This window comes from Coloeus monedula (genome assembly GCF_965178545.1).
Source record: "Coloeus monedula genome assembly, chromosome: 30".
Lineage (NCBI taxonomy): Eukaryota > Metazoa > Chordata > Aves > Passeriformes > Corvidae > Coloeus > Coloeus monedula.
The window spans coordinates 3,128,047-3,153,765 of NC_138810.1; the positions used below are offsets into that span (position 1 = coordinate 3,128,047).

General features: G+C 51.9%; 3 protein-coding genes across 6 annotated transcripts in view; 2 read left to right on the top strand and 1 right to left on the bottom strand.

The window, feature by feature from the left end:
* The window catches only part of SCN8A (sodium voltage-gated channel alpha subunit 8), a 53,420-nt gene extending 40,024 nt beyond the window's left edge, over window positions 1-13,396 (bottom strand). For 3 of the 4 annotated variants that reach the window (XM_082299025.1, XM_082299026.1, XM_082299024.1), the window contains exons 1-2: window positions 13,277-13,396; window positions 4,025-4,354 (exon numbers count right to left, since the gene is read on the bottom strand). In XM_082299025.1, the coding sequence (XP_082155151.1) occupies window positions 4,025-4,300 (276 nt within the window). In that variant the 5' untranslated portion in view covers window positions 4,301-4,354; window positions 13,277-13,396. Of the gene's footprint in view, window positions 1-4,024; window positions 4,355-13,276 lie in introns of those variants that run through there. The other variant, XM_082299027.1, reaches the window with a different exon arrangement.
* A 2,375-nt stretch (window positions 13,397-15,771) lies between these two features.
* On the top strand, window positions 15,772-18,392 carry LOC309583416 (thiol S-methyltransferase TMT1A-like). Its single transcript, XM_082299078.1, has 2 exons — window positions 15,772-16,542; window positions 17,603-18,392. Exons 1-2 carry the CDS (start codon window positions 16,033-16,035, stop codon window positions 17,837-17,839), a joined length of 747 nt encoding a protein of 248 aa, XP_082155204.1. The 5' UTR covers window positions 15,772-16,032; the 3' UTR covers window positions 17,840-18,392.
* Window positions 18,393-18,940: 548 nt separating this feature from the next.
* Window positions 18,941-25,140, top strand: TMPRSS12 (transmembrane serine protease 12; the record flags this gene model as incomplete). Its single annotated transcript, XM_082299062.1, has 5 exons — window positions 18,941-19,043; window positions 20,049-20,247; window positions 22,231-22,502; window positions 23,515-23,657; window positions 24,895-25,140. 5 exons carry the CDS (start codon window positions 18,941-18,943, stop codon window positions 25,138-25,140), a joined length of 963 nt encoding a protein of 320 aa, XP_082155188.1.
* Window positions 25,141-25,719: the final 579 nt, after the last annotated feature.

Here is a 25,719-nt window from a genome sequence, read left to right on the forward strand (position 1 = left end):
TCCTGCTCCTTTGAAGCCAACTGGGGAGATGGAGTAGAAGAAAAAACACCATTAAGCACTCAAGACCTGGAAAAGGCAATGAGACTCTAGAAATAAGAATAAAAAGCTGATTCTTGAGATGGTTCCGACTCTTTCCTCTGTTTTGGTGACTTCACTGAAATGCAAGCCCGTGAATGGTGCCGTGACCTTGCAGAGTCACCACCTCTCCCTGCAGACATCACAGGCGAAGGCTCCCGAGGCACATTCCAGAGCCAGACGTGCCTCCCGCAGCTGGTCCCTCACATCCCTGTGATTTTCCTGGGCCAAGGTGACATTCCGGACCCAGAGGGCCCATTTCCAAACTTGGCATGTGACTTGACAAAGCTGCAAGTCACTCCCTTGGCACAAAGGCTCTGGAGAGATCCTCAGGTGCTCCTCTGGCAGCCATAGGTGACCTCGGACTGCCCACCCCAGCCTCAGATCTCACCGCTGTATGGACAGTCCTCCCTTTTCCACTGAAATCCATCCACCACTGAGATCTACAGTCTCAGCTCATAGAATATCCAGGGACCTTCTGCTGCCTCCTAAGTGGAGCCTTGGCAGAAGCAGGAGCACCTTCACCTCATTCTGCAGCAAGGATGAGACTCCCAGCGAGGGAAATGGAAGGTGCCTGAGGAAAATGGCCACAGCCCAGCCAACATCGTGTTCAGTGGGAAAGAACAGGGTGAGGAGCTGCTTAGTAGGAGGGATGGGCTGGGCCACAGATGGATCAGAAGGAAAGAGAGGTGAAGAAGATGGAAAATCATTAAAAAATGGAAATCCTGACAAGGCTGTAGGAATGGAAGAGGAGGACAGTCCTGATGTCTTGCTTAATGAACACTGAAGGAGATAAGGCCATGAGGCTGCTCTGCTCCCCTTGCTGGGGCTGCTCACACAGGGAGTTTTCCCAAATTTTGTTTGCACACGTGAACAAGGAATGCCTTATGGATAATTTAATTGAAATGTTTTGGGTTTCCATAATAAAAATTGGGAAGTATTGCTCCTACCCTGTGCTTCAGGCCAGGAACTGGAAGGCCACTACAAGTTGTAAAAGAAGGAATCATGAAAAAATTCTTTCTGGTCCTTACACGGAGACAAAAAGGAGCTAAAGCGGCTCCCAAACCTGCTACCTGTGAGCAAAGGGAGTCCAGATTCTCCTGAGTCATGACTTACCCCTCACTTCAAGACCCTGAGGGGTTAGAATGTGTCCAGAGCTGGGAACCTGGAGCACGAGGAGTGACTGAGGGAGCTGGGGGGGCTCAGCCTGGAGAAAAGGAGGCTCCGGGGGGACCTTCTCCCTCTCCACAACACCCTGCTCCCAGGGAACAGGGACAGGATCAGAGGAAACGGCCTCAAGCTGTGCCAGGGGAGGGTCAGGTGGGACACTGGGAGGAATTTCTCCTTGGAAAGGGTGGTCAGGCATTGGCAGGGGCTGCCCAGGGAGGTCTGGAGTTGCCATCCCTGGAGGTGTCACTCCATGCTGGACTGGAAGTGGCACTCAGGGCTCTGGGCTGGTGACAAGGTGGGGACCAGTTACAGGCTGAACTTGATCCTGGAGGTCTTTTCCAACCTCAAGGATTCTGGGATTCTGGAATTCTGTGACTCTTCACTTTGCAAAATGAAACTGAGCAGACAAAAGAGCAGCACCTTGGACAAAACCATTGCTGGGCTACGGACCCAGGACTTGTGACTCCCTTTGCCACGGTTCTGTTTCCAGGTCACACTGTTTCTCCTTTAAGTATCAGTTTACAGGTGCTGGGAGGTTCAGCTGCTCTGTTAAAATGCAGTTTCAGTTTCCTTAGACAAACCAAGATCACTGTGTCCTCTTGCAGGGAAAAGCAACCAGCTGATTCGTCCCTGTGCACGCTGCAACAGCAAAGACCTGTGATGCAAAGCCTTCTGGAGAAGGGAAAAAAAAAAAAAATCTTGGAAAACTTCCCATGATTCAAGCAGATTCGCAATTCCTGATGATTCAGAGAAAGGCCTTTTTTAATGGCTTTAAAAAAAATTCTTTGTGGAAAGTCACTGAATGTTGGAAGCAGCAAGGAGCTCCTAAGGCATTGCCACACTGAGATGGACACAGCAGGAAGAGAGCAGTGAATGCAGCGTCTGTGGAAGAGCCAGGCCCTGCTGGAGCACGTACGAGGGCAGCAGGGCTGGGTGGGTTTGCCTCCCATCTCCAGAACCTTCCCTCCATCTGGGCCCGCCAAGCAGGCAGGGACTCCACAAGGAACACACGGCGCTTCCAGAGATGTGACAGATGCCTTCAGAGAGGGGAATGCAGCTTATTTTTTCCTCTAAAAAGGAAAGGTTTATTAATAGCGTTGTGTTGGGAGGCAAATATGGAGATGGATGAAGCAGGAGGGATAACGGGGTTCCCTCTGCCTCCTGTTTGTGGTGGAATGCTGAGAACCACGGAGCTCTGCCCAGTGCTCCAGTGCACGGCCCACTGGCCCTTCAGCAGCGCTCACCTACTTTAGCCAGGAAAAGCAGTGGCCAGCCCAATTCTCCCCCAGACACCACCCCTTCAACTACACAGACACAAAGAGGCTTCAAAACTCTCCCAACAGGATTGCAGTGACACTTCCTAACACCTCTGTGGAGGGTGCAAGGGGTCAAGAGACCTTGGGAGTTCTCTTGTGAGGGTGGGCAGGCCCTGGCACAGGGTGCCCAGAGAAGCTGCAGATGCCCCTGGATCCCTGGAAGTGTCCAAAGCCAGGCTGGACATTGGGGCTTGGAGCAACCTGGGACAGTGGAAGGTGTCCAGGCCCATGGCAGGGGTGGCACTGGATGATCTTTAAAGTCCCTCCCAACCCAAACCATCCCATAATTCCATGACCTGCTCTCCCCAAAATCAGATTGGTTTAATAAAGAGAAAATATTTGTTTAATAAATAACAAGTACTCCTGAAGATCACCGAGCTGCCTTCTTCCTACAGCAGCTCCTGGTAAGGCATCCCCTGAAGGACCACATCAGCTGGGCACCACGATGCAACACACACAGATCCCCAAATTTCACAGCCCTGTTCTGAGCCAGTACCTGCCTCAGCACCCCTGGCACAAGAAACAACCATGAACCAGTGTAAACGCAGCAGAGAAGGGTCAGTGACACACATCATTCCCCAAATTCAGCTGATTCCGTGTGAGTGATGCCCTGCCAGTCACAGAGTCACTTCTGAGCACGGCACAAATGTCTGCCCCAATAAAAACTCATCAACCACTGGTCACCCATGGCACGGATTTCACATGCAGCCAATTCTGCCTGAGTTCTGAACAGCCACATCCCAGCTCCTGTCACCCACACAGCTCAATCTGCAGCTCCCCCAGTGGCACAGCTGAGCCTCAGTTGAGATGGTGACTGGCTCAGCTGGCTCAGCCAAACTTGTATCAAAGAAAGCAATGAAATTAAACAGTAAAGAACCTCAGTTTTAGCCTTCTACAAAAATCAGTGACCATGCTCCTCGTTCCATCACCAGTGGATCCCTCCCCTCCATCCCCAGCACAGTTTGCCAACTCCCCGCTCCCCTCACAACACCATTTCTCCAAACACCTCAGCACCCACAAATGCCTCCTGCCACATCACCTTAGCTCCAGACAAATAAAAATTAAGATGACAGCGAGTTAATGAATCTCCTTTTTTGCTGTGATTCTGTGTCCCAGTGTTTCACAGCCATCAACTTCAGGCTGAATTCCATGGAAGTGATGAACTACACACTGAAATCCTCACTGTTACCCCTCAATTAAATTCTTCTTATTGCCCTGATGGTTAAAATTGGCACATTAGCACAACTTGGACTATTTTTAGTTTCCAGAGCTTGTTCTCCTAACTCCATCCTTAAAGACTGATCATACCATCTCTATTAAACCTCACAGAAAAATACATAAGAAAGCAAACCAACCAAACCAGCCCATCCAAGACTCTTTCTTTGTCTTCTGTTTAAACCATACCCAAACCTGAAATTTCCCAAGAAAAAGGCGCTTTAGCAACTCCTTTCTTGCAGACTCACTTTCTGGGTCATATAATAAGGGTCAAAGTCCTCCAGTGGCACAGCAACCAGCCCTTTAGGGATGTCCCCGTAGATGAAAGGCAAATTCTTCCCCGCCTCAAGGTCACTGTTTGGTTTTGGTTTGCTGTCTTCATCGTCATCCCGGTGGCTGCTGTCCTGCTTCGAGCGCTGCTTCTTCTTCAGCTCCGCGATGTGTTTCTCGATGTTGGCCAGAGACTCCGGAGTGAAGGGCTTAAAACTCTCGGGGCCTGGTGGTGCGAGCAGCCGCGCTGCCATCTTTTCATCCTGCAGCAGCTTCTTTAGCGATGTTGCACCCCGGGCAGGTCAGCTCTGCGGGGAGCAAGCACAGGCACAACGTCAGAAACACACGGACAGAGCACTGCAGAGCCACAGGTGACCCTGCTCTCCAAAGCCCCCACGGAGCGAGGAACAGAGCTGCTGGCTCGTTCCCAAAACAAGCTCCAGGCATGTGCACGCCAAGGCTGGACACAGCTGAACCCACCTGTCACTGCCCCAGTGCCACTTCAGTGAGTTCTACAGCACGGGCAGGAAGCAGTTTGTTGGATCTCCCCCAGCCCCACTGGTGGCCACCCCGACTTGGGCCCTCCTGAACACAAACTACTCTATAAAAAACATCCTGAAAAGCAACTTCATCCTCAAAGCCGCTGTTTTCCTGCAAAAACAGTTTGACCAGTCACCGCTCTCAGCCAAACCGATTTTTAGACAAAATTCCAAGCCAGCTCAAGTTGGACCAGGTGTTCAGCCTGGTCCAGACAGGCCTGGGTACCAGCACATTCCTCACTCTGCTGACAAGGTGTTCAGCAAAGCATTCCCTGGTACACACACAGGAGTAACTCAGGGCTGGGTTTATGACAGCACCAGCACCAACGTGAGCTGAGTATGCTGAGCATTCCCAAAAAACGCTCCTTGGTGCCCTATCAGGCGTTCCTGCAGCTATGAGAAGTTCCATTAATGACTCCAGCACTGAACAAGTGTCTGAGGAGAATTCTGAATGCTCTTTTGGTAGGACCAAGCCCTCACTAGGCTTGCCTGCCTCTCCTGCTCCGGAGCATATCACAGCTCTGCGACAGGAAGTCAGATCTCACCCTTTCATTTTACAGATACAGAATTATATAAAGAAATTCCTCCCTAGGAGGGTGGGGAGGCCCTGGCACAGGGTGCCCAGAGCAGCTGGGGCTGCCCCTGGATCCCTGGAATTTTCCAAGGCCAGGTTGGACACTGGGGCTTGGAGCGACCCGGGACAGGGGAAGGTGTCCCTGCCCACAGCAGGGGGTGGAACTGGACAATCTTTAAGGTCCCTCTCAACCCAAACCCTTCCATGATTCTATCAATTATCAGGGTTTCTATTCATTTGAGGCCATAAAAATGAAATAATTTAAAAATACTTCCATCAAGCACAACAGCAATTTCTGAAAGTTAAACTTCTCTGATATTTGGGTTAGACACAGGGTTTTGTTTGCATCACATACAACATAAATGACAAAAAAAAAGGGAAGGGTGCAGGGCACAGGTGAGGACAAGCTCCCAGAGCTTCCAGCCTCCAAGGAGCCCAGACCTCAGGCAGGGTTTGCCCCATCCCTCCATGGAGCCCCTTGAGCTCCTCCACCCACTCCCATGACAAGCAGAGCTGTGAGGAAGTTCATTCCCCCGAACGCAGCCGCCCACAAACGCTCTGCAGCTCTGCTCCTCGTGCCAGCTCTCGCTCCAGAACCAGCAGCAGCGATACGATGCATTTCTGAGCTGCTGGTACCTCGTCAGGCTGTTCTCACTCCGGGAGGAGGCCAAGGGAGGAGAGGGATGACAGAAACCCTGCACTGATGCAACAGCACTGCAGTGCTGCAGGCTGGAAGAGAACCCAGCCCCGACACGGTGCTCGGGGAGGGACCCAAAATCCAAGAGGAAAGGCATAAAAACCATGAGGATACGGCACAAAAGGAATCCCAAAGCCACTTGGGATAAGGTCCCTCAAGCAAGGAGGAGGATAACCAGTAAGGTCACATCTTTTAAGGCAACACAAACACAGCACCCAAATAAATATTAAAGATCTGGAATCTCTGAAAAGAATGACTTTCAGATTCCTTGGAAACTATGACATAGAGCCAAATTGTTAAAATTCAGCTGTCTCAGCACGAGGTCAGGCACCCACAGCCTGCCCAGGCCATGAGGATTGTGCTGTATTCACGTGGGAGGAGTTCAGGGAAGCCGGAGCCATCACTGGAACGGAGAACCACAACTCTCCGGAGTGCAGAGGGCTGCAGGAACAAACACCGAGTAAGAACCGAGTCCTTGGTACGAATACCTGGAGATGCCAGCCTTCAACACAGCATTTCCAGAGCTGGAACACGCAGTGCAAAGTATTCTGAGGGATCTCAGGTTATCCCTGGCAACTGCTGTGACACAACCTTTTACACCCTCTGATCCACACATAAATCTGAAGCTGGGCTTAAATGCTGTTTCCAGCTCAGGTTTTATTTGGAGAGCCAAAAAGCCTGGAGTAAAGATCTCTCTCCTTATGTAATTCCAGAGTGCAGCAGGGCTGGGATTCTCTTCCTATAAACCTGACTGGGTATTTCTAGAGTAATAATAGTAAAGACTCCAAAAAGATGGCGAAAAGGGGAGAGAAGAGCCAGTATCTTGGTCACATTATCTCTGAGACATCACCAAATGGCCTGCTGATATTAAGGAAAATTAATTTATTCTATTCTTGCAGCATTTGCATGCATTTAATTACCAAATTTCTCACATACTGTGAAACTATAGAGCAGCATTGGGGATGTGGTCTAATTGAATGGCACAGATAAATATGTAAGGCCCGAATTTAGAAACCAAAGTAGCTCAGGGACACAGCATAAAAAAGAGAAAAATTGAAGGCATGAAGGAATTTGTGCACAATTACACAACCCACAACTGGAGGCACCGACTCAACTGATTGGCCATTTAAAGGGAAAAAACAAAACCAAACCCAACAAACCAACACCATTCCCCAAATCTGGTTCACAGCTGCACATGGCAGCAGTTTCTCCATGTTTGGGCATTCTGGAATTACATCCAGGGCTGTTTCTTGTGTACTAGCAACACATTAGAGTGACCTGAGGGTCTCAGTCCTTGGGGTGTTCTTGCCTGTCCTGACTTCACTTGTTTTCCCAATAAACTATCCCACATTGAGGTAATGGACAAAATAAGTGGTGTGGCTCAACCTCACCTTCATCAAGGAAGACACTTCCACAGCTGGGCTGGCCTGGCACTGCCTGGGCTGCTCTGCCTGGCAAAGCTTCTGCAAACTAAAAACCTTGTAAATGTTATTTTCCAACCAGGAACGGCCCTGCTGGGATATGAGGAACTGATATGGATACATGCTAGGATTTATTTCGGCCCTTCCCACATCATGGTTTTCAACCTCCAGCAAGAGGAACGTTCTGAAAATCGTGGCGCAGGCTCGGTGTCCGGGTGAATTAGGGAAGAGGGTTATCCACGGAAAACCCCACTGGGAATAACACCACGCTGTGAGACCAGCACTGACAGAGACTCAGCATCCAGGTGAGCTGCAGAAGAGGGTGAGTGGGTTAGGGATCCATGGGTACCTGCGCTGGGAATGACACTGCACTGCTGCTCCCAGCCGCTGCCAGGGAGCCAGGAATTCGTCCTGGGATCTTGGATTTGGGTGCACACAACACACACATTGTTCAAATGCCAAAGATTTTCCACCAGAAACTGCTGCACTGAGGTGCCCAGTTGCTAAGACTTAAATATTTTTTCTAAATGTTCCCAGCAGTCCATTTACTGGTACATTATGAAATATTCCAATAAATTATTCAAGCTGATCGTCAAAATAAATTAAAAAACACTTTTGAGGCAATTTCCTTGCTTTAATACATTTCTTCCTGTATTAATTACCAAGACTCAGCCATTCACAGTGTGTCTTTGAGAGAGAGAGACCTTCTGTGTGAATTTTTACATAACCCACATGGACACACGTGGCTCTCGGTTCCAACGTGAGGGTTGAGGCAGGAAGGAAAACACGGCGTAGATGAACAGCTCCCTAAAATCCTGCTGCAGGAGAGTCTAAAAAGCTTCAAGCAAACCCAAAATATCCATCCATGGGGAAGTCCACGGCTGGAAGCAGCCTTCAGCCTCCAATTCCCCTGTGCAGTGAATCCTGTGTCTAGAACAGGCCAGTTTTACCCATGAGAAGGGGCAGCGATGTGAGCAGCAGCAGCGAAGGAGGGACCTTTCCTTCAGGAAAGCTCTCATGGCACATTTGATGCTATAAAGTGGAAGAAAAAGGAAGTATTTCCATTCCCAAGCAGCACTTAACTGCTTGATGCTGGGTGTTTCCCCACCCTATGTAAAACCTTGTGGAAGTTCCCTGGGTGCTTGGCTCAAGGTGGACGCCAAGGGCAGACTTGGGACAGGGCAGGGAAGTGCTCATGGTCTTGAAACGGCCATGGAAGACCTGAACTTGGACAGACACACCTCTACAGGTAGAAAAATGAACAGAAATATACAGAGGAAAGAGAAAAGCAACCAACAGCAACAGAAAAATACTAGCATCATAGAAAGGTTGAATGGTTTGGGTTTGAAGGGACCTGAAGGCTGATTCTGTTCCACCCCCTGCCATGGGCAGGGACACCTTCCACCATCGCAGGTTGCTCCAAGCCCTGTCCAGCCTGGCCTTGAAGACTTGACCACACAGAAACATATCATTATTTAACAATACTTTAACAAAGACCAACTAAGACTGATTCCTGCAGGGTCCTCACTCCCTCCCAGTAGCTGTGTGGCTTCAGTAACATCCCTCAGCAAGTTACAAGAATCAGAACTAGTTAATCCCAGTTAATTAATTAATCCCCAGTTCTGTATTCTGTCTTTACTCAAAGCTGACTCGTGTTTATCTCCAAACTCACACAGAAGTTGGAGGTTCACAAACTAAAGAACCTGAAGTGCTTCAACTTCCTCCTTTTACATTCAAACTTGTGAACAAAGAACTGTTCAAAATAGCTTTTGTGCAAGAGTTCAGCCACTAACCCAAATTTAACTCCTCATTCTGTTCATTCAGCCCATCCACGACCCATCAAACAGAAGTCAGGGAATGGTTATTTTACACCATAATTTTGGGGGAATTAATTGCTTGTGGAGCACTCAGATGGTTTGGGTACAAAAGGGACAAATACGAAAGGGGGGAGAATGAATAACCCCCTTCTAATGCTCTGTTAAAACATGGTTCTTGGAATTTCTGCCATGTGCTGGAACACAACCCAGGTTTCCTTATGGAGCGACACTGTTTTCTTCCCTCCTAAACACCCCGAGTATCTGCTCAGCCAAACATCTCCCTCTGCTAATGTCAGTTATTCCTGGTTGTCTTGACATCACCGTCCTGCAACTGATTTCACTCAAGAGACAAGAAAAAGTTCATCTCCCACTGGAAACATCACTGCAATGACCACATTTGTCATTCAACCTCATGTTTCCAGAGCATTTTCCCACCTGGGTGACAGATCTCACACTGAGGAGCAGTTGAGGGGGCTCAGCCTGGAGAAAGGGGGACTCAGGGGGGACTTTCTCACTCTCCACAACTCACTGCTCCCTTCTCCAGCAATGAAGGGCTCATTTCCACAACTTTAAGACCACCTGTATATATATATATATATATATATATAACCTGTATAGTTATTCCTGTAACTTTAATACCACTACCTGGACAGTTCAGCAGGTGTCACACAGTACTCAACAAACATTCCTCCCCAAATCAGCTCTCAGCAGACTTCATTATAAACTCCTCTCACTTTCCTGCTGGGGCAGAAGTACAAGAAGCATGACATGGGATTTTCAGAGGGTAGCAAGATCTTTGAATTTTGAAATGGCTCTGTTCAGGAAGGAGCAAAGTCACAGCTTTGATACAGCCCAGGCCCCACGAGCTGCTCCTCCTCCTCAAAATCTCCCATCTGCTGGAGTGCTCCATTAGGCAGAAATAACAGTTCCAGGACAAGGCTGAGGGAAGGGAAGGCAGAAGCGGCTCTAACTTTGGAACAGCACTTCAAGACAGAATCACTGAGGCTGGAAAAGCCCTCCAAGTTCATCGAGTCCAACATGTGACCGATCCCCACTTTGCCACCCAGACCAGAGCACTGAGTGCCATGTCCAGCCATTCTCTGGACACCTCCAGGGATAGGGACTCCACCAGTCTCTGGACAGCTCCTTCCAAGGCCTGGCCACTCTTTCTGTGAAGAAATCCCTCCTGAAAAGGAGACAGTTTTGCCTAAGACAGAAGAACATCTGAAGTGTTAAAAGCCAGACTGGAACCTGAGCTAATGTCAGGGAGGTTTTGTAATACTCCTGCAGCAGGAAGCCACTTCTTCCCTACTTGTATTCTCCACCTCTGCACAGAAATGGGATAATGAGGCACAAAGGGGACAGTCCAAGCACTTAGTCATTCCTGAACCCCACCGGATTCCGGCCAGCGGTCCCACAATGACCAGCTCTCCACCCCACCATCACCAGTGTCAGCCATCGCACGCGTTTCCTCTCTGTGGTTCCTGAAATTATTCCCCCTGTGCTTGTTCCCAACTCGTTTCATTGTTTTACTGCTCCTGCTCTAACCCAGCCCATTGCTCTGAACTCAACAATAAATTATTGATCCCAGTGTATCTGCCGATGTCAATGGAGTCGCAGCCGCTTCGGGGGAAGGCGATCGATAGCGAAGGGCTACCATGTGATGGCAGGAGCCCACGGAGCCGCACGGCCTCGGGGCCAGCACCACTCAGCCATTGAAAAACAGCAACTCTCCATCGAGATGGAAACCCATACCAGGTCATTTTAATGAAAAACACACTCAGGCAGCCCCGCCACCAAGCACAGACACGGCAACAAACAGGAGGAAGATGATAGCGTGATTTGTGTTTCGAAGCTCCTTCATTTCCACTCAATGCTGACTTTGTTTCTGCTTTATTTAACAGAATGAAGGCACGGCCATGCTCCATTTCCTGAGGCACGTGATCGCTCGCCCTCCTGCCCATTAGAAACCTCCTCCCACCAAAGAGCCACAGGATTATACTTGTTCCACTGAGCAGTACAGTATCTATACCATGATCTACATCTAAGCCATACATCCAAGCTTATATAACTGATTAAATTATCTGCGATGGGTCCAGGTCCTCCACCCTGGATGAACAACACTGCAGAAGCACCCAAATGTGTTTAAATGATCAAGTAGCCCTTCGGTCATGTTGTTAATTTTATATAAAACACTAAAGTGAAGAACAGGGACTTTCTAAACACACAAAGGATGGAAAACCCAAGCACTGGAGCTCCAGGAGGCCTTAGGATGGACCCATCAGGGAAAGGTCCCAACAGAGTGCAGGGGCTTGTTACTCCAAAAGGCACCAACTCCCCAAGCCTAGGGCTATTTAGGGATCCCAAACAGCTTCAGCAACTTTATGTGACGGCACCTGCCCCTGAAGAACGGCGAGATCAGGATGGGCCCGAGGGGACAGTAAGGGGCACAGGGGACTCTGGCTGCGGGCAGGCAGGTGGGGAACGGCCCATGGGCCCCTCCAGCCTTGCCCACACCTTCTGCCCCGCTGGAGGAACCGACCCCAGAGCTTCCTGGCACCTCCATCACCGACACAGGAAAACAGGACTATTTCCAGGCCCCATCCCTCCACAGCAGGACTGCCCGGGAAGACCACCACTGTCACGCTTTCCTCCCTTTCCGCCTCTAAAGGCACCGGCAGGAGGGGGACGGGGACCCCCCGCCCCTCCGTTCCTCCCAATTAAATCTTCCCGGTGTGAAAAGAGGACGTCCCGGTCACGGCTGCCGGTGCGGGTGCAATGCTGCAGTGTGCCAGGACCGGGTTACACGTCCACACACAGCACAAACAGAACCGGAGCCGCGAAACCCGCCCCACCTGCGCGGCCCCTCGGGGGGCTCCCGCCGACCGCTGCGACACGGCACGGAGGGGACAAGAATGATCCTCCCCCACCTGGGATCACCCTCCAAAATTCAGCTCAGGGCCCGAGGGTCCGGATCCAGCTGCTGCCCCTTGCACACACTCCCCTTCCCAGACTTTCCGACTTCACCCCGGATCATCCGCAGCCGCTGCCGTGGAGCATCTCCCGGTGTCCCCACCCCCACATCAGCTGGGCATCAGTTTGCACCAGAACGCAGGGGGAGGGGAGGAAGACACCCAGATTTTTAATAGAAAAACCTCGTGAATGTGCAATTCCCTCCCAGCAGGAAGGGAAAAAATAATATAAACCAAATCTGCCCTCACCATCCCCCCAAAATCTGTGGCGGAAGGAAAGAGGGAAGGAAGAGACACAACCACGATGCTGACCCAACATCTGGGTCAGCTGGTGGAACACCAAGGCTGCCCCAAGCATCCCCCTGCCCGCCTCCGCTCCCCAAAAACCCCCTGTCCTCCAAGATCCCCCCCTCCCCGGGCAGGGGAGGCTCTGCATGCCGAGCGGTGGGAGCAGGGGGTGGTGGAGGGATAGAGCAGCGCTGCAGCGAGGGCCGAGGGGGAAGGGACATCGAGGAGAACTCGGGTTCTCCCTTCCTACAATGCAAAGAGCACGGACCCGAATTTGGGGCGTAGGAGGAGGGTCCCGTGGGCCCCCCAGGTTGTGGGGTGGAGCGGGGGTGGAGGGGGGATGGAGGGAGGGATGCAGGAATAGATGGAACGATGGAAGGATGGGGCCCAAACGGGGCTCCAGGTCGAGGGTGGGTGCAGAGGGTTGCCCCTTCCCAGACCGGTTGGGGGACACTGAGCCCGAGCCCGGGCCCGGCACCGTCCCCCACCCCCCACTCCCCGCAGGGCCGGGGGCCTCGGGCTGCAGCGGACGGAGCCTCCCGGGCCTGGGCAGCGGCTGCCGGAGCCCCGCGGCTCGGGATGGGGCGCGGAGGGCAGCGCTGAGTGGGCAGAGAACCGGCGCCCCCGATCCCTTTCCCTGGGCGCGGGGTGACCGGGCATCCACCGGTGGGGCGGCTGAGAAGGGGGAAGGCTCCGGGACCCTCCTCACGCGGCGGATTTGGGGCTGGGGGCTCCCCAGGCCCTCCCCCCCGCACCGCCCCACAACCCGCCTCCGATGTCCCCGGGGCTCTCCGGGCCGCGCTCTGCGGCAGAGCCCCCGGGGGGGGTGTGCGAAGGGGTACGGGGGGGATGGATCCAACAGAACAATAAGCGAGGGGAGCTGCGGGTGGAGCCCGCGGGGGTCTCGGGGGCTGCGACTCACCGTGTCGGGCGGGCTCAGCGCGGCCCCGGCGCGGCGCTGCCGGACTGCGGCGCGGGGGGAGCTGCGGGAGGGACTGCGGGTGTCGCCATCTTGGTGCGCTCCCGGCGCTCCCCCCCCCGCCCGGCCCGGCCCCCGCCCGCCCCGCGCGCGCCGCAGGGGGGCGCTCCAGAGACACCGAGAGAGGCGCGGGGGGAGCGGGGAAGCCCCGGGCCTTGTCCATCGGCATCCCGGTGTCCATCATCATCATCATCACCATCATCACCATCATCAGCAGCATCATCCCGGTGTCCATCATCATCATCATCATCACCAGCATCATCACCAGCATCCCTGTGTCCATCGGCATCCCGGTGTCCATCATCATCATCACCATCATCATCATCATCATCACCATCATCCCTGTGTCCATCACCATCATCATCAGCAGCAGCAGCAGCAGCATCATCACCATCACCATCATCAGCATCATCCCTGTGTCCATCGGCATCCCTGTGTCCATCATCACCATCATCATCATCACCATCATCATCATCATCACCATCATCCCTGTGTCCATCGGCATCCCGGTGTCCATCATCACCATCAGCAGCAGCAGCATCATCATCATCACCATCATCAGCATCATCCCTGTGTCCATCGGCATCCCGGTGTCCATCATCACCATCACCATCATCCCTGTGTCCATCGGCATCCCGGTGTCCATCATCATCACCATCATCACCATCACCATCATTAGCAGCAGCAGCATCATTCCTGTGTCCATCAGCATCCCTGTGTCCATCACCATCATCACCATCACCAGCATCACCATCATCAGCATCCCTGTGTCCATCGGCATCATCATCATCCCTGTGTCCATCATCACCCCTGTGTCCATCACCATCATCACCATCCTCAGCATCATCCCTGTGTCCATCACTATCATCGCCATCATCCCTGTGTCCACCAGCATCCCTGTGTCCATCACCATCATCACCATCCTCATCATCACCATCATCCCTGTGTCCATCAGCATCCCTGTGTCCATCATCGTCATCATTATCCCTGTGTCCATCACTGTCATCGTCATCATCCCAGTGTCCGTCATTGTCATCCCTGTGTCCATCACTGCCATCATCCTGGTGTCCATCGTCATCCCTGTGTCTACCATCATCATCATCCCCGTGTCCATCGTCATCATCATCCCTGTGCCCATCACTGCCATCATCCCTGTGTCCACGGTCATCCCTGTGAATTTCAGGAGCACCCCTGGGATTCCAACTAGGACACCCCCGGACTGCCTGAGCTGCGCACCAGAAACACTTCAAGGACACCCTGGCCTAGGGGCCTTGGTTCAGTTTGTGTGAGGGATCCCTGAGCCAGGAGCTTGAGGAATAAACTGGTCAACACCAAGGGGGGTGACTAGGGATAAGAAACCACAAAAAACTTCCTAATGGACCTCAGTGATCCCACCAGACCCCAGAAGAGATGCAGTCCCAGGGGAAACACAAATTCCTGCACAACCAAGTGACACTTCCCCACTTTTCTTGGCCACTTTAACCATTTCCGTGACTCCCTGCAGCACAGCAGCAAGGAATTAAAACCGCATAAACAACCAGATTGTAAGAAAACAATCCATTACTGCCCACATTTTGTGCTCCGCACACACAACACACAGCAATTAAAGGCTGGACTCGATCTTGGAGGTCTTTTCCAACCTAAACGATTCTGTGATTCCCATTGTTCAATCTGTTTGTAGCTGCCACAAGGTGGAGGCATGAAGAAACAACAGAGCTCATTAATGAAGCACCTAATTACTCCCGGGTTTAATTTGCTTTATTGCCACCAGAGGGAGGAGGAGACACACTGGTGGCATTCCCAGGAAAACAAAACTCCAACGCACCCCCCAGCAGAACTGTTCCAAGGTTATTAGGGACCTTGGATCCTCGTGCCACCTGGAGCAGAGCTGTCACCTGTTAATGGCTGATCCACGCTGCCACCAAATCCTTTGGAAAACTCTGGTGACAACAGAGTTGACAAAGTCCTCCAGAATGTGTTCGTGGAGTGGCCAGTGTTGATTCGACCCAAATAAAAACCCGAACTCCACATGCTGCCTGCAGAACTAGTGAATTAATAAACCGTTTTATCTCTGTCCATGATTCCCATCAAAGGTCTGGAAGATCACTGGGAGCCTGTTCTCGCCTGCCAGAGGATTTAAGGTGTCCTCAAACTGCAAAGACTTAAAACTGCTGTTCAGAGAGAGCACGGAGCTGCTGAGCAAACCCAGCAACTCACAGCGGCTGGAAAATCAACTCCCTAACAACTGCTTGAAGTGAAACATTAATCAAACCCCTAATGAAACTCCTGCAGAGATCCAGAGCTCGGCTGAGCTTCCCAGGGCAGCACAGGCTGCTTTAAGAGACGTGACTGTACTCGGAACTGCCGAGCACCCAATGAGGGCACTTGGAGAACTTTGCCAGGGACAAATGGAGTTGTGCTGCCCAGCTTGTCCCGGCTTGGGAACAAACCGGCAGCTCCTCCCCTGCCAGCCGGGGCACTCTGGTCACTGCTTGGCTGCACCTGCACTGTTCTGTCCTCGCCTGTGACCGGACTTAGAAATCAGCTGCAGAAAAGAGTCGACCAGAGCAACCCAAGCAGCTGAATGTACTTTGAGAGGACACGATGAGTACATGAAGGCAGCTCTGACTGAGCTCCCCGAGCTCTAACACACAGGAGAAGCAGTTCTGCTCTGCGTGGATCCTCTGCCCACGCTGAAAATGCCAGAGGCCGGTGCGAGCGTCCTCCTGCTCCGTGCTTGCCTGGCACTGCTGGCCTCGCCCATCTACCTGCTGTCCTTCCTGGGCATGTGGGAGCCCTTCTGCAGGAAGGTCTTTTTTCCTTTCATCTTAGACAAGATTGGTGCAGTTCACGAGAAGAAGTCAAAGAAGCACAAGCAGGAGCTATTCCGTAATCTCCCTGATTTCAGAGGCCCCTCAGGGGAGCTGAGGCTGCTGGAGATAGGCACTGGCAACGGCACCAACTTCCAGTTCTACCCACCGGGCTGCAAAATCACTTGCACCGACATCAACCCCCACTTCCAGGAGAGTCTCTCCAGAAACATGAAGAAGAACGAGCACCTCCACTACGAGCGGTTCCTGGTGGCTGCGGGAGAAGACCTGCACCAGGTGCCCAGCGGCTCCGTGGACGCTGTGGTTTGCACCCTGGTGCTGTGCTCCGTGCACAGCGTCAGCAGCACCCTGAGGGAAGTGCTCCGGGTGCTCCGGCCGGTGAGTACCTGGAAAAAAACCTGTTATTACCTTTAACACCTGCTCCAGAGGCACCATGCCACAGGGAGAGGGGAAAAAAACAAAAACAAGTGGAAAAGAGTTGGTTTGAGCATAAAACCCAGACCCAGCTTGGTTTCTACAACACTCTGTATGGCTGAGTGCTGCAAAGGGTACTGGGCAGACTGGTTTAGGCTTAGAATCCTAAAAGCAACATACTGCTAACTCAAAGTAGTTACAAAGCTAGAAGCAATCACAGCCCATCATTTAAAGCAGAATGTGGTGTTGTCCCTCCCCACTCACTGGATTTTCCTTGGCTGGGAAGCTCTGATCAAGGCTTAAAGATCTGTTTTAAATGAACTGCTTCAGCCTCTGTGAAGTGCAGCTGCTCTACCTGTAGGACCAGAGCAGTCTAATTAAGCACCTAATTCCCTTGCAGTTACTAATGAGCTGCAGATTAAAACCAGATGGTTTGTTGGGGTATTTTTGCAACAGACTTTCAGCCTTTGAAGTGGCATTTTCATAGAATCATGGATTGGTTTGGGTTGGGAGGAACCTTAATCTCATTCCAACCCTCTGCCATGGGCAGGGACACCTCCCACTGTCCCAGGTTGCTCCAAGCCCCAATGTCCAGCCTGGCCTTGGACACTGCCAGGGATCCAGGGGCAGCCCCAGCTGCTCTGGGCAGCCTGTGCCAGGGCCTGCCCACCCTCCCAGGGAGGAATTTCTTCCCAATATCTCCTCTAACTCTGCCCTCTGTGAAAAACTGGTGGGTTGGAGCAGATTTACACATTTATCTTCGTTTCCTTTGGAAAAAACAGTCATAGTAACAACTAATTTAAACAAAACCACAACAAACTCTTGCTGGAATAAAAGAGGGATCAAATAAGTCAATTCTTTGTGCTTTTTGAATGGGCATTTCGAATATCTGGATGTTTCCTTCTTTCATTAATTCCAACTGACAGAGGGGAGGGAAAAAGGAGGGAAAAGGGGAAGAGAGGGGGTGGTGGGAGCCGCTTGGCGTGACCCCAACACCCGCTGTAAGAAGACTCTCTGTTCCCAGGGAGGAGCTTTCTATTTCTTGGAGCACGTGGCCGCTGAGCATTCCAGCTGGAAGTATTTTTGGCAGCAGGTCTGTTACCCGACTTGGAAACTCATCTTTGCTGGATGCTGCCTCACGAGAGAGCTATGGAAGAATCTGGAAGAGGCCAAGTTCTCAGAGCTGAAGATACAACACATAAGTGTGGCACTGCCCTGGATGCCCATCGAGCCACACATCGTGGGGTACGGGGTGAAGTAACCCCTGTCCTGCCTCCCGTCCCCCAAAATTCTTCATTTGACCAACACACCCTGCATGGCACAGGCTCCTCCACACGCGCCTGTATCAGTAACACACTGAAGGACTTAAATCGGAAGCCAAACTATCAGGTGGTAAGAGAGGGTTAATTTTCTGAATGTCTCTGAATCACATAATCAGCAAGGTTGGAAATGACCTTTTGGATCAGAGTCCAACAGTTAACTCAGCACCAGCACCATGTTCACCACTAAACCGTGTCCCCACATGCCACATCCACATGTCTTTTGAACATTTCCAGGGGTGGTGACTCCACCACTGCCCTGGGCAGCCTGTGCCAGGGCCTGACAGCCCTTTCTGTGAAGAAATCTTTCCTCCTAATCAAACCTCCCCTGGTGTAACTTGAGGCTGTTTCCTTCCTGGAGCCCTGGCACTGCTAACCCTGCCTTGCTGCAGGGTTAACTCTTGCTACTAACCCAGCCCGGTGCAGCCAGGGAGGATCCCAGGACAACAAAAACCAGCCCGGGAGGCAGAAAATAAATGTATAAATGGAAAGAGACTGCTGCCTGTGCCTGGTTAACTCTGGGACGGGGCTCCTTCAGGTGCTCCCCAGCTGGCATGTCGCTGGGGCTCCGTCGGACCTGCTGCCCCCTCCCCACGCTCCCTCACGGCTGTTCCTGCTCCACCTGACGGAACCTGAACCCCCAAACCTGACCCTTGGCCCAGGCGAGGGTGAGACCCCCAGAACCTCTGCTCGGGTGAGGGTGAGACCCCCTGACCCATGGCTGAAAACCTGGACCCTTTGCAGAGATGAGACCCCTGACCCTCTGCCCAGGTGAGGGTGAGATCCCTGAGCCTCTCCCCAGATGAAGCTGAGCCCCCTGAACCTCTGCTCAGGTGAGGGCGGGCCCCGTGACGCTTTGCCCCAGGTGAGGGTTCCCTGGCAGAGGTCGGTGAGGGCCCGGCGGCCCCTCCCGTCCCTCACCGGCTCCTCCCGTCCCTCACCGGCTCCTCCGTCCGCGCTCCCGCGCCGTCCCCGCCGCCCCAACGGCCCCTCCCGCCGGGGCTGCCCTCAGGCCCCGCAGCCATCTTCGGCCCTCGGCGGACATGCAGCGGGCGCGGCCCGCGGTGCCGCTGCTGCTGCTGCTGCTGCTGCTGCTGCTCGCGGGACCCCTGCCCGGGGGGACGGCCCCGAGGGACCTCGGTGACGGTACCGGGACCCAGCGGGGCCCAGCGGGGCCCAGCGGGGCCGGGGCAGGGAAGGGGGATGCGAGCGGGGAAGAGCCTGAGCAGAGCGGGCCGTGGTGGGGGGAAACGAGGAAAAACCTCATTTACACCGAAATTTGGTGAATTCGTAAAGTAGCAGCGACTGAGCGCGCCTAACCGCAAATCTATACTCAAGAAATACACCTTAGTCAGATAAATACGCGTATTTCACATCGGCTGAGAAGTCCCGGGATTCCCAGACGCCGGGATCTGTGAGGCAGCGCGTCCTGCAGCGCAGAGATCCGCGGAATGGTTTTGGCTGGAAGGGAGGGACCTTAAAGCTCCTATTCCACCCCTGCCATGGGCAGGGACACCTCCCACTGTCCCAGGCTGCTCCAAGCCCCAATGTCCAACCTGGCCTTGGACACTGCCAGGGATCCAGGGGCACCCACAGCTGCTCTGGGCAGCCTGTGCCAGGGCCTGCCCACCCTCACAGGGAGGAATTCCTTCCCAATATCCCATCCATCCCTGCCTTCTGGCAGTTTGAAGCCATTGCCCCTTGTGCTGGCACTCCAGGCCTGTGTAAAAGGTCTCTCTCCATCTTTCCTGCAGCTCCTTCAGGGACTGGAGTGCCATAGTTCAGTCAACCCGAAGCTTTTTTCCTTCAGGCTGAACAATCCCAATTCCCCCAGCCTTTCCTCACAGCAGAGCTGCTCCATCCCTCTAAACAACTTGGTGTCCTTGCCTCCAACAGGTCCATGTCCTTCCTGTGCTGTGGTTATGCTGGAGATTCAAAATGCAAAACCAAACCGACCAAAAAAAACCAACCAAAAACCAGCACCACCAGCAACAAAAAAGACCCACCAAAACCCCCAAGCACCCAACCAAACAAAAACCCCAAAACAACAGAAATAAAGACCAGCCCATAAACCCTGAGCACCCACAAGCGCTGCCCCAAAAGCTCAGTTTTGCCCTCCGGGTGCTCTAAGGGGCCCATTGTATTTTGCAGAGTGTCAGCAGCAGCTGCCGCTGGCCCGGAGCGTCGCGTCCTGGATCGTGGGGGGCCACGAGGCCCCGGAGGGCGCGTGGCCGTGGGTCGTGAGCCTGCAGGTGCTGCGCGGCGGTGTCCGGTTCGTGCACCTGTGCGGCGGCGTCCTGCTGAGCCGGAGAGCTGTGCTGACCGCCGGGCACTGCGTGGACGGCAGGACGTAGGTACCGGGGCTGAGCCCTGGGCACTGCGGCTGAACGCCAGCCCAGCGGGGCCTGGGATGGGGAAGGAGGCCACGGGCACCTGTGTCAGTCAGTGTGGCTGAAGGAGCAGAGCTGGGGTTGTCCCCCTGGGCTGGGCACTGTGAGGCCACTCAAATGCTGTGTCCAGTTCTGGGCCCTCATGGCAAGGAGGACGTTGAGGAGTTGGAGCATATCCAGAGCCTGGAACAGAGCTGGGCTGAAGCACAGGTCTGATTGAAAAGACCTCCAAAACCATCAAGTCCAACCTGTGACTGATCCCCACCTTGTCCCCAGGCCAGAGCACTGAGTGCCACCTCCGGTCATTCCTTGGGTACCTCAAGGGATGGGGACTCCACCAACTCCCTGGGCAGCCAACATCAGGAATAATCAGTGAAGAATCATAAGTCGACATCAAGAAATCTTGGCTGTGCCCTTCTGGCCTGGGCCAGAACTACCTGGGTTGTTTCTAATAAGGGGCTGTTTGGTTTTGATTTATAGAATCACAGAGTGAGACATTGGATGAGATCTTCTCATCCAACCCTGAACTTGGGCTTTTCCAACTCTGGGCTATTCACCCCAGCCTAGTGCTGGGGTCATGGCTGGGGAAGGAGCTGCTCCCTGTGGAACAGCAGCTGGAGCAGGAGGACCCTCTCTCATGCCAGGTTTTCTGCTCCTTTCCCCAGCCCATTCCCCAAAGTAGTTTGGGCTGCTTTGTTCCACGGAGCTCTGATTTTTCTGGTTAATAGAGTTTTCTGAACCACTAAAACTCACCAAGAAATGTTGTGATATTTAGATTATAAACACTCCAATTCATTAGTTTTAACACTATTTCCTTTTTTTCTTGTTTATCAGAACCAACAATTTGGCATTTAATTTTTTTTTTTTTTTTTGGACAATGTGGTAATAACTCCTCAGAACAGACTTTTAACTGCCCTTACAGCAACTCTGGAGCATTTCAGCTCTCAGCACTGGTCTCTTTTCCAGCCTTTACCACAGTTGCACAATCTGCATCAGTTGACATCGACTGTGTTGACACAGCCATGACCTGGGGGAAAGTGAACTGTAAAATCTGCAAACTTTGGAATTTTATCCTTTATCAGGACTTCATTACATCAGCTCCTTGTTTGCATTTAACAAACATTTATTTGCAATATAATGCCTCTTTATCTTAAGTTTTACCTTAATTTTGGAGGTTAATTTGAATTTTATAGCTCATCTCAGGCCAAATTCAAATCTCACTTAATAAAGGTTTTTTTCAACATTACTTGACTAGAAATTAGGTCTGAATGACTCTACTCCTATTTTTAAATTTAATATTAACTTGATAGTCATCATTTTTACTTCTAGATAATGGATTTCCCAGGTCTAGGTACAAGCAGAGTCTTTATGAGCATTGTGGGGGATGAACCTCCTTCCTTTGTCCAAAATAAAACCCCGTTTTTAGCTTTGTCAGACTAACATCTCCTGGTGGCTTCTGCTGAGATGGGGTGGGAGGAAAAATCTGGGTGTCATCTGAAATCCTTAATCTGAATTTTTCTTAACAGCCATACCCATCAATAGGCAAAGGGAGTGTTCACATGGACAGAATGGTAATGAGGCAAATTTGTTCCAGGAAATATTTACTATGGAATTTTCAATGTATATTCCTAGAGGTGCATAAGCAAAAGAAGACAGGGTTAGAGGGGATATTGGGAAGGAATTCCTCCCTGGGAGGGTGGGCAGGCCCTGGCACAGGGTGCCCAGAGCAGCTGGGGCTGCCCCTGGATCCCTGGCAGTGTCCAAGGCCAGGCTGGACACTGGGGCTTGGAGCAGCCTGGGACAGTGGGAGGTGTCCCTGCCAGGGCAGAGGGTGGAATGAGATGGGCTTTAAGGTGCCTCCAATCCAACCCATTCCTGGATTCCATGATTCTATGAAAACAAACGGTTAAAACGATGTAAAACCCGTGTGAATTCTCTCGTAGGGATCCATGTTCCTGGCGAGCCGTTCTGGGCGTGCACAACCTTCAAAAACACAGTCCACACACAGCAAAAAGAAGGATCAGGAGGATCATCGTGCACTCGGAGTTCAAGAGAGAAACCTTTGAGAACGACGTGGCGGTGTTTGAGCTGAAATCGGCGGTGCGGCACAGCCGCTACGTGCAGCCCGTGTGCCTGCCCCCGGCTGCCCTGATCCTGCCCTTGGAGAACAGCTCCGACTGCTACATCAGTGGCTGGGGACGCACGGCCGAGAAGGGTAATGGGCTCTGGCCACTGCTGAGCACATTCTCACCCACACACCAGCGGGTACCACCCACTCCAGCTCCCTGAATTTATAAACTCACTTTGCACTTGGAACTTAGAGGGCTTTTCTCACCTTTCAAGGGGCAGTGGCACCAAATTGAAAGAGGACGGGTTCAAATTAGATATTGGGAAGGAATCCCTCCTTGTGAGGGTGCGGAGGCCCTGGCACAGGGTGCCCAGGGAAGCTGGGGCTGCCCCTGGATCCCTGAAAGTATCCAAGGCCAGGCTGGATGGGGCTTGGAGCAGCCTGGGACAGGGGAAGGTGTCCCTGCCATGGCAGGCGGTGGGAACAAGATGATCTTTAAGGTTCCTCCCAAGCCAAACCATTCTGTGACTCTTAACTGGATTTAACGTCATTTAACTCTGCAGTGAGGATCTGCTTTCAGGGGTTTTCCATCACAAGCAGGTTAGACCCACACAGCTGTAACCACAGGAATAAATTTCCCAGAATTTCTTCCAAGTATAACATGAAAAAAAGGAAAATAAACCCAGCTGATTTCAGATTTGTGGTGCAGGTCAACATGGGCTGCTGGAAACAGCTATTTTATTGAAAAGCAACAATTCTGATGCCACGTGTTGTGAACTGGGGTGTTCCCATGGGATTTATGAATGACTACACCCCCTCCAATTCTCTCTTTACTCCCACTGGGCACAAATTCAATGCCAGTTGGTGTTGCGTGGGGGAGTTTCGGGGTCAGCTGGGATTGTATGAGCCTGTTTGATAAGTCACCTCTGACACTTTGAGCAAGGCAGGTGTATTCTCATTGATGCTTCTTCTGAGGAAGAATTGCAAAACCTTCATCAAACCCAAGTCTGCAAACCCTTAACCCACTCGGATCCGTGTCATATCCATGTCTAAACATGTCCAGGAACACACCTAGGCTGGCGAAACGAAAAAAAACCACAGTAAAATTGCTACACACTCCAGCATATTTCACCCTTTCTAAATTCTGTCTCCATTCAAGGTAAAATCTCATCTGTGCTGAAAGAAGCCCAAGTGGAAATCCTCCCTCCCAGCCTGTGTAACAGCTCCGAAGGGTACGCGGGGCTCATGGACAACAGAGTGCTCTGCGCCGGCGCCTGGGCCGGAGGCACCGATGCCTGCCAGGTGAGAAGGGAGCTGGTGCCCCACCTGCCTCGGTGGAACTCCCAGGCCAGAGGCTCAGCAGCATCGTGATTTGTAGCATAATGAATTAAATACTAACTGGAAAAACATGTCAAATGCAAAGGAAGCATCATAAAAGGGTGGGACAGTGATTGCAAAGCAAAAACATACACAAAGAATTTGGTGATATTGGGAAGATGACAGGAGTAAGTGAACAAAGAGGAAGGATAAAGAATGCAACATACTTATGCCACAAAGGTGTCAGTAAATGATACACGATACAAAACATTGGACAGACACGTGTCACTGTACCATGGAGTGTGTGTGAAGCACATGTATGTCTCACCTGTTCTTAGCTGGAGAGCAGCACTGGACATGGATGTGGCTCAGGGATGTGGTTCATGGATAGGGCTCTAGGAAGTGGCTCAGGGATGTGGCTCAGGGATAGGGCTCTAGGAAGTGGCTCAGGGATGTGGCATGATTTTCGTTTAAATGCTGAACAATCACCAGCTCTTTCTCGGAAAAGCCAGTTCTCAGGTCCAAAGCACTGGCAAAATCTGCAGCACCAGCTGGGACACAGAGACATTTCTAATTAAACCCCGTAATGTATCCTAAGTGCTTTGTCTGATACAGTTCCTGCTTCTGTCAGCAGTTTTCCCTAAGCAGGTGACACCGCCAAGACACGGGATGTGTGTTCCTTACTGTGTCTCTTGGAGCTCCCACACCGTGTGCACAACACATTCCCCAATTCAGTGAGGAGTGAAGGTTTAGGCATGAAAAGGTGCAGAGAGAAAACAACAGAACCTGAGTTAAAAGATACTGAAGCAGTGCAGGCCTGGGGCTCTGGTCAGTGCAGTGCTGACCAGAATCAGGAGGAATTTCTCCATAGAAAGGGTGGTCAGGCATTGGAAGGTGAGGGAGGTTTGGAGCCCCCTTCCCTGGAGGTGTCCCAGGAACAACGATGTGGCACTCAGTGCTTTGGTCTGGGTGACAAGATGGGGATCAGGCAGAGGTTGGGCTTGGAGGGCCTTTCCAACCTCAGGGATGCCGATTCCGTGTCTTTCAGCAACACCAGGTTTACTTTGAGTTGTCCATGTGCTACTGCCCACGTGTTACTGTCATTGTGACTGTCCAGTTAACTGAGCTGCTTAAAACGAATCTAAAAAATACAATGATTACTGCCTGAATTGTTTCCTGGAAGGAGTTACATGCTACTGGTTTTTGTGGTGTTCATTTGTAGGGTGACAGCGGGGGCCCCTTGGTGTGTTACCACCCCGACACTGACAAGTACTACCTCATCGGCATCGCCAGCTTTGGGGTTGGCTGTGGCCGCCCCAAATATCCTGGGATCTACGTCCGCCTGTCTCAGTACAGAAAATGGATCAAAGCAAAGCTTCGGCTGACCAACACGAGTGGGAACCCCGTGAGCACAACGCTCACCATCCTCCTCACTGTGGCACACACCGTGCTCGCGCAGACTTTGTAGAGGAGCAAAGCATCGTGTCATCCTCGTGGAGGTCTGTTCTGCCTGGGAAAGCTTGGAAAAAAGAGCTCCCTCCTGCCTCTCAATAAAACCAAGAGCCAAAGGATGTGCACTTACTTTTTAGGAGTCACGTTTGCAATTGTATTTTTTGTTTCCTGCCTCTGATATCCACACTGACAGTAGAGGAAACAGTAACAGCCTTGGCACTAGTAAGGAAAATTGAATATAGAAATGTTATCAACTGGAAACACTTCCTTCCCACCCTATTTCTGTGCTTTTCCAGCCATCAGAAGGTTAAATACACTCAGTGATGCCACCAGGGTTTGGAGATGGCACATGCTCCCTCTGCCGGGTAAAAACCAACAGAGCACGCAAAGGTTTTAATTAACCATTTAATTAACCAAACCTTAACTGTGGCTCAGCTTATTGAAAACTAAGAAGGTAAAAAAACCCTGCAGGAAGGTAAAAGCTGTTCTGCACTCATGATTTTTAGCACTGGCAGGTGTACACAAGTACCATTTCATCCACTAAAATCGACTATTATTTATTCCTGGCTGTCATATGACCCGATCCCACACAGGT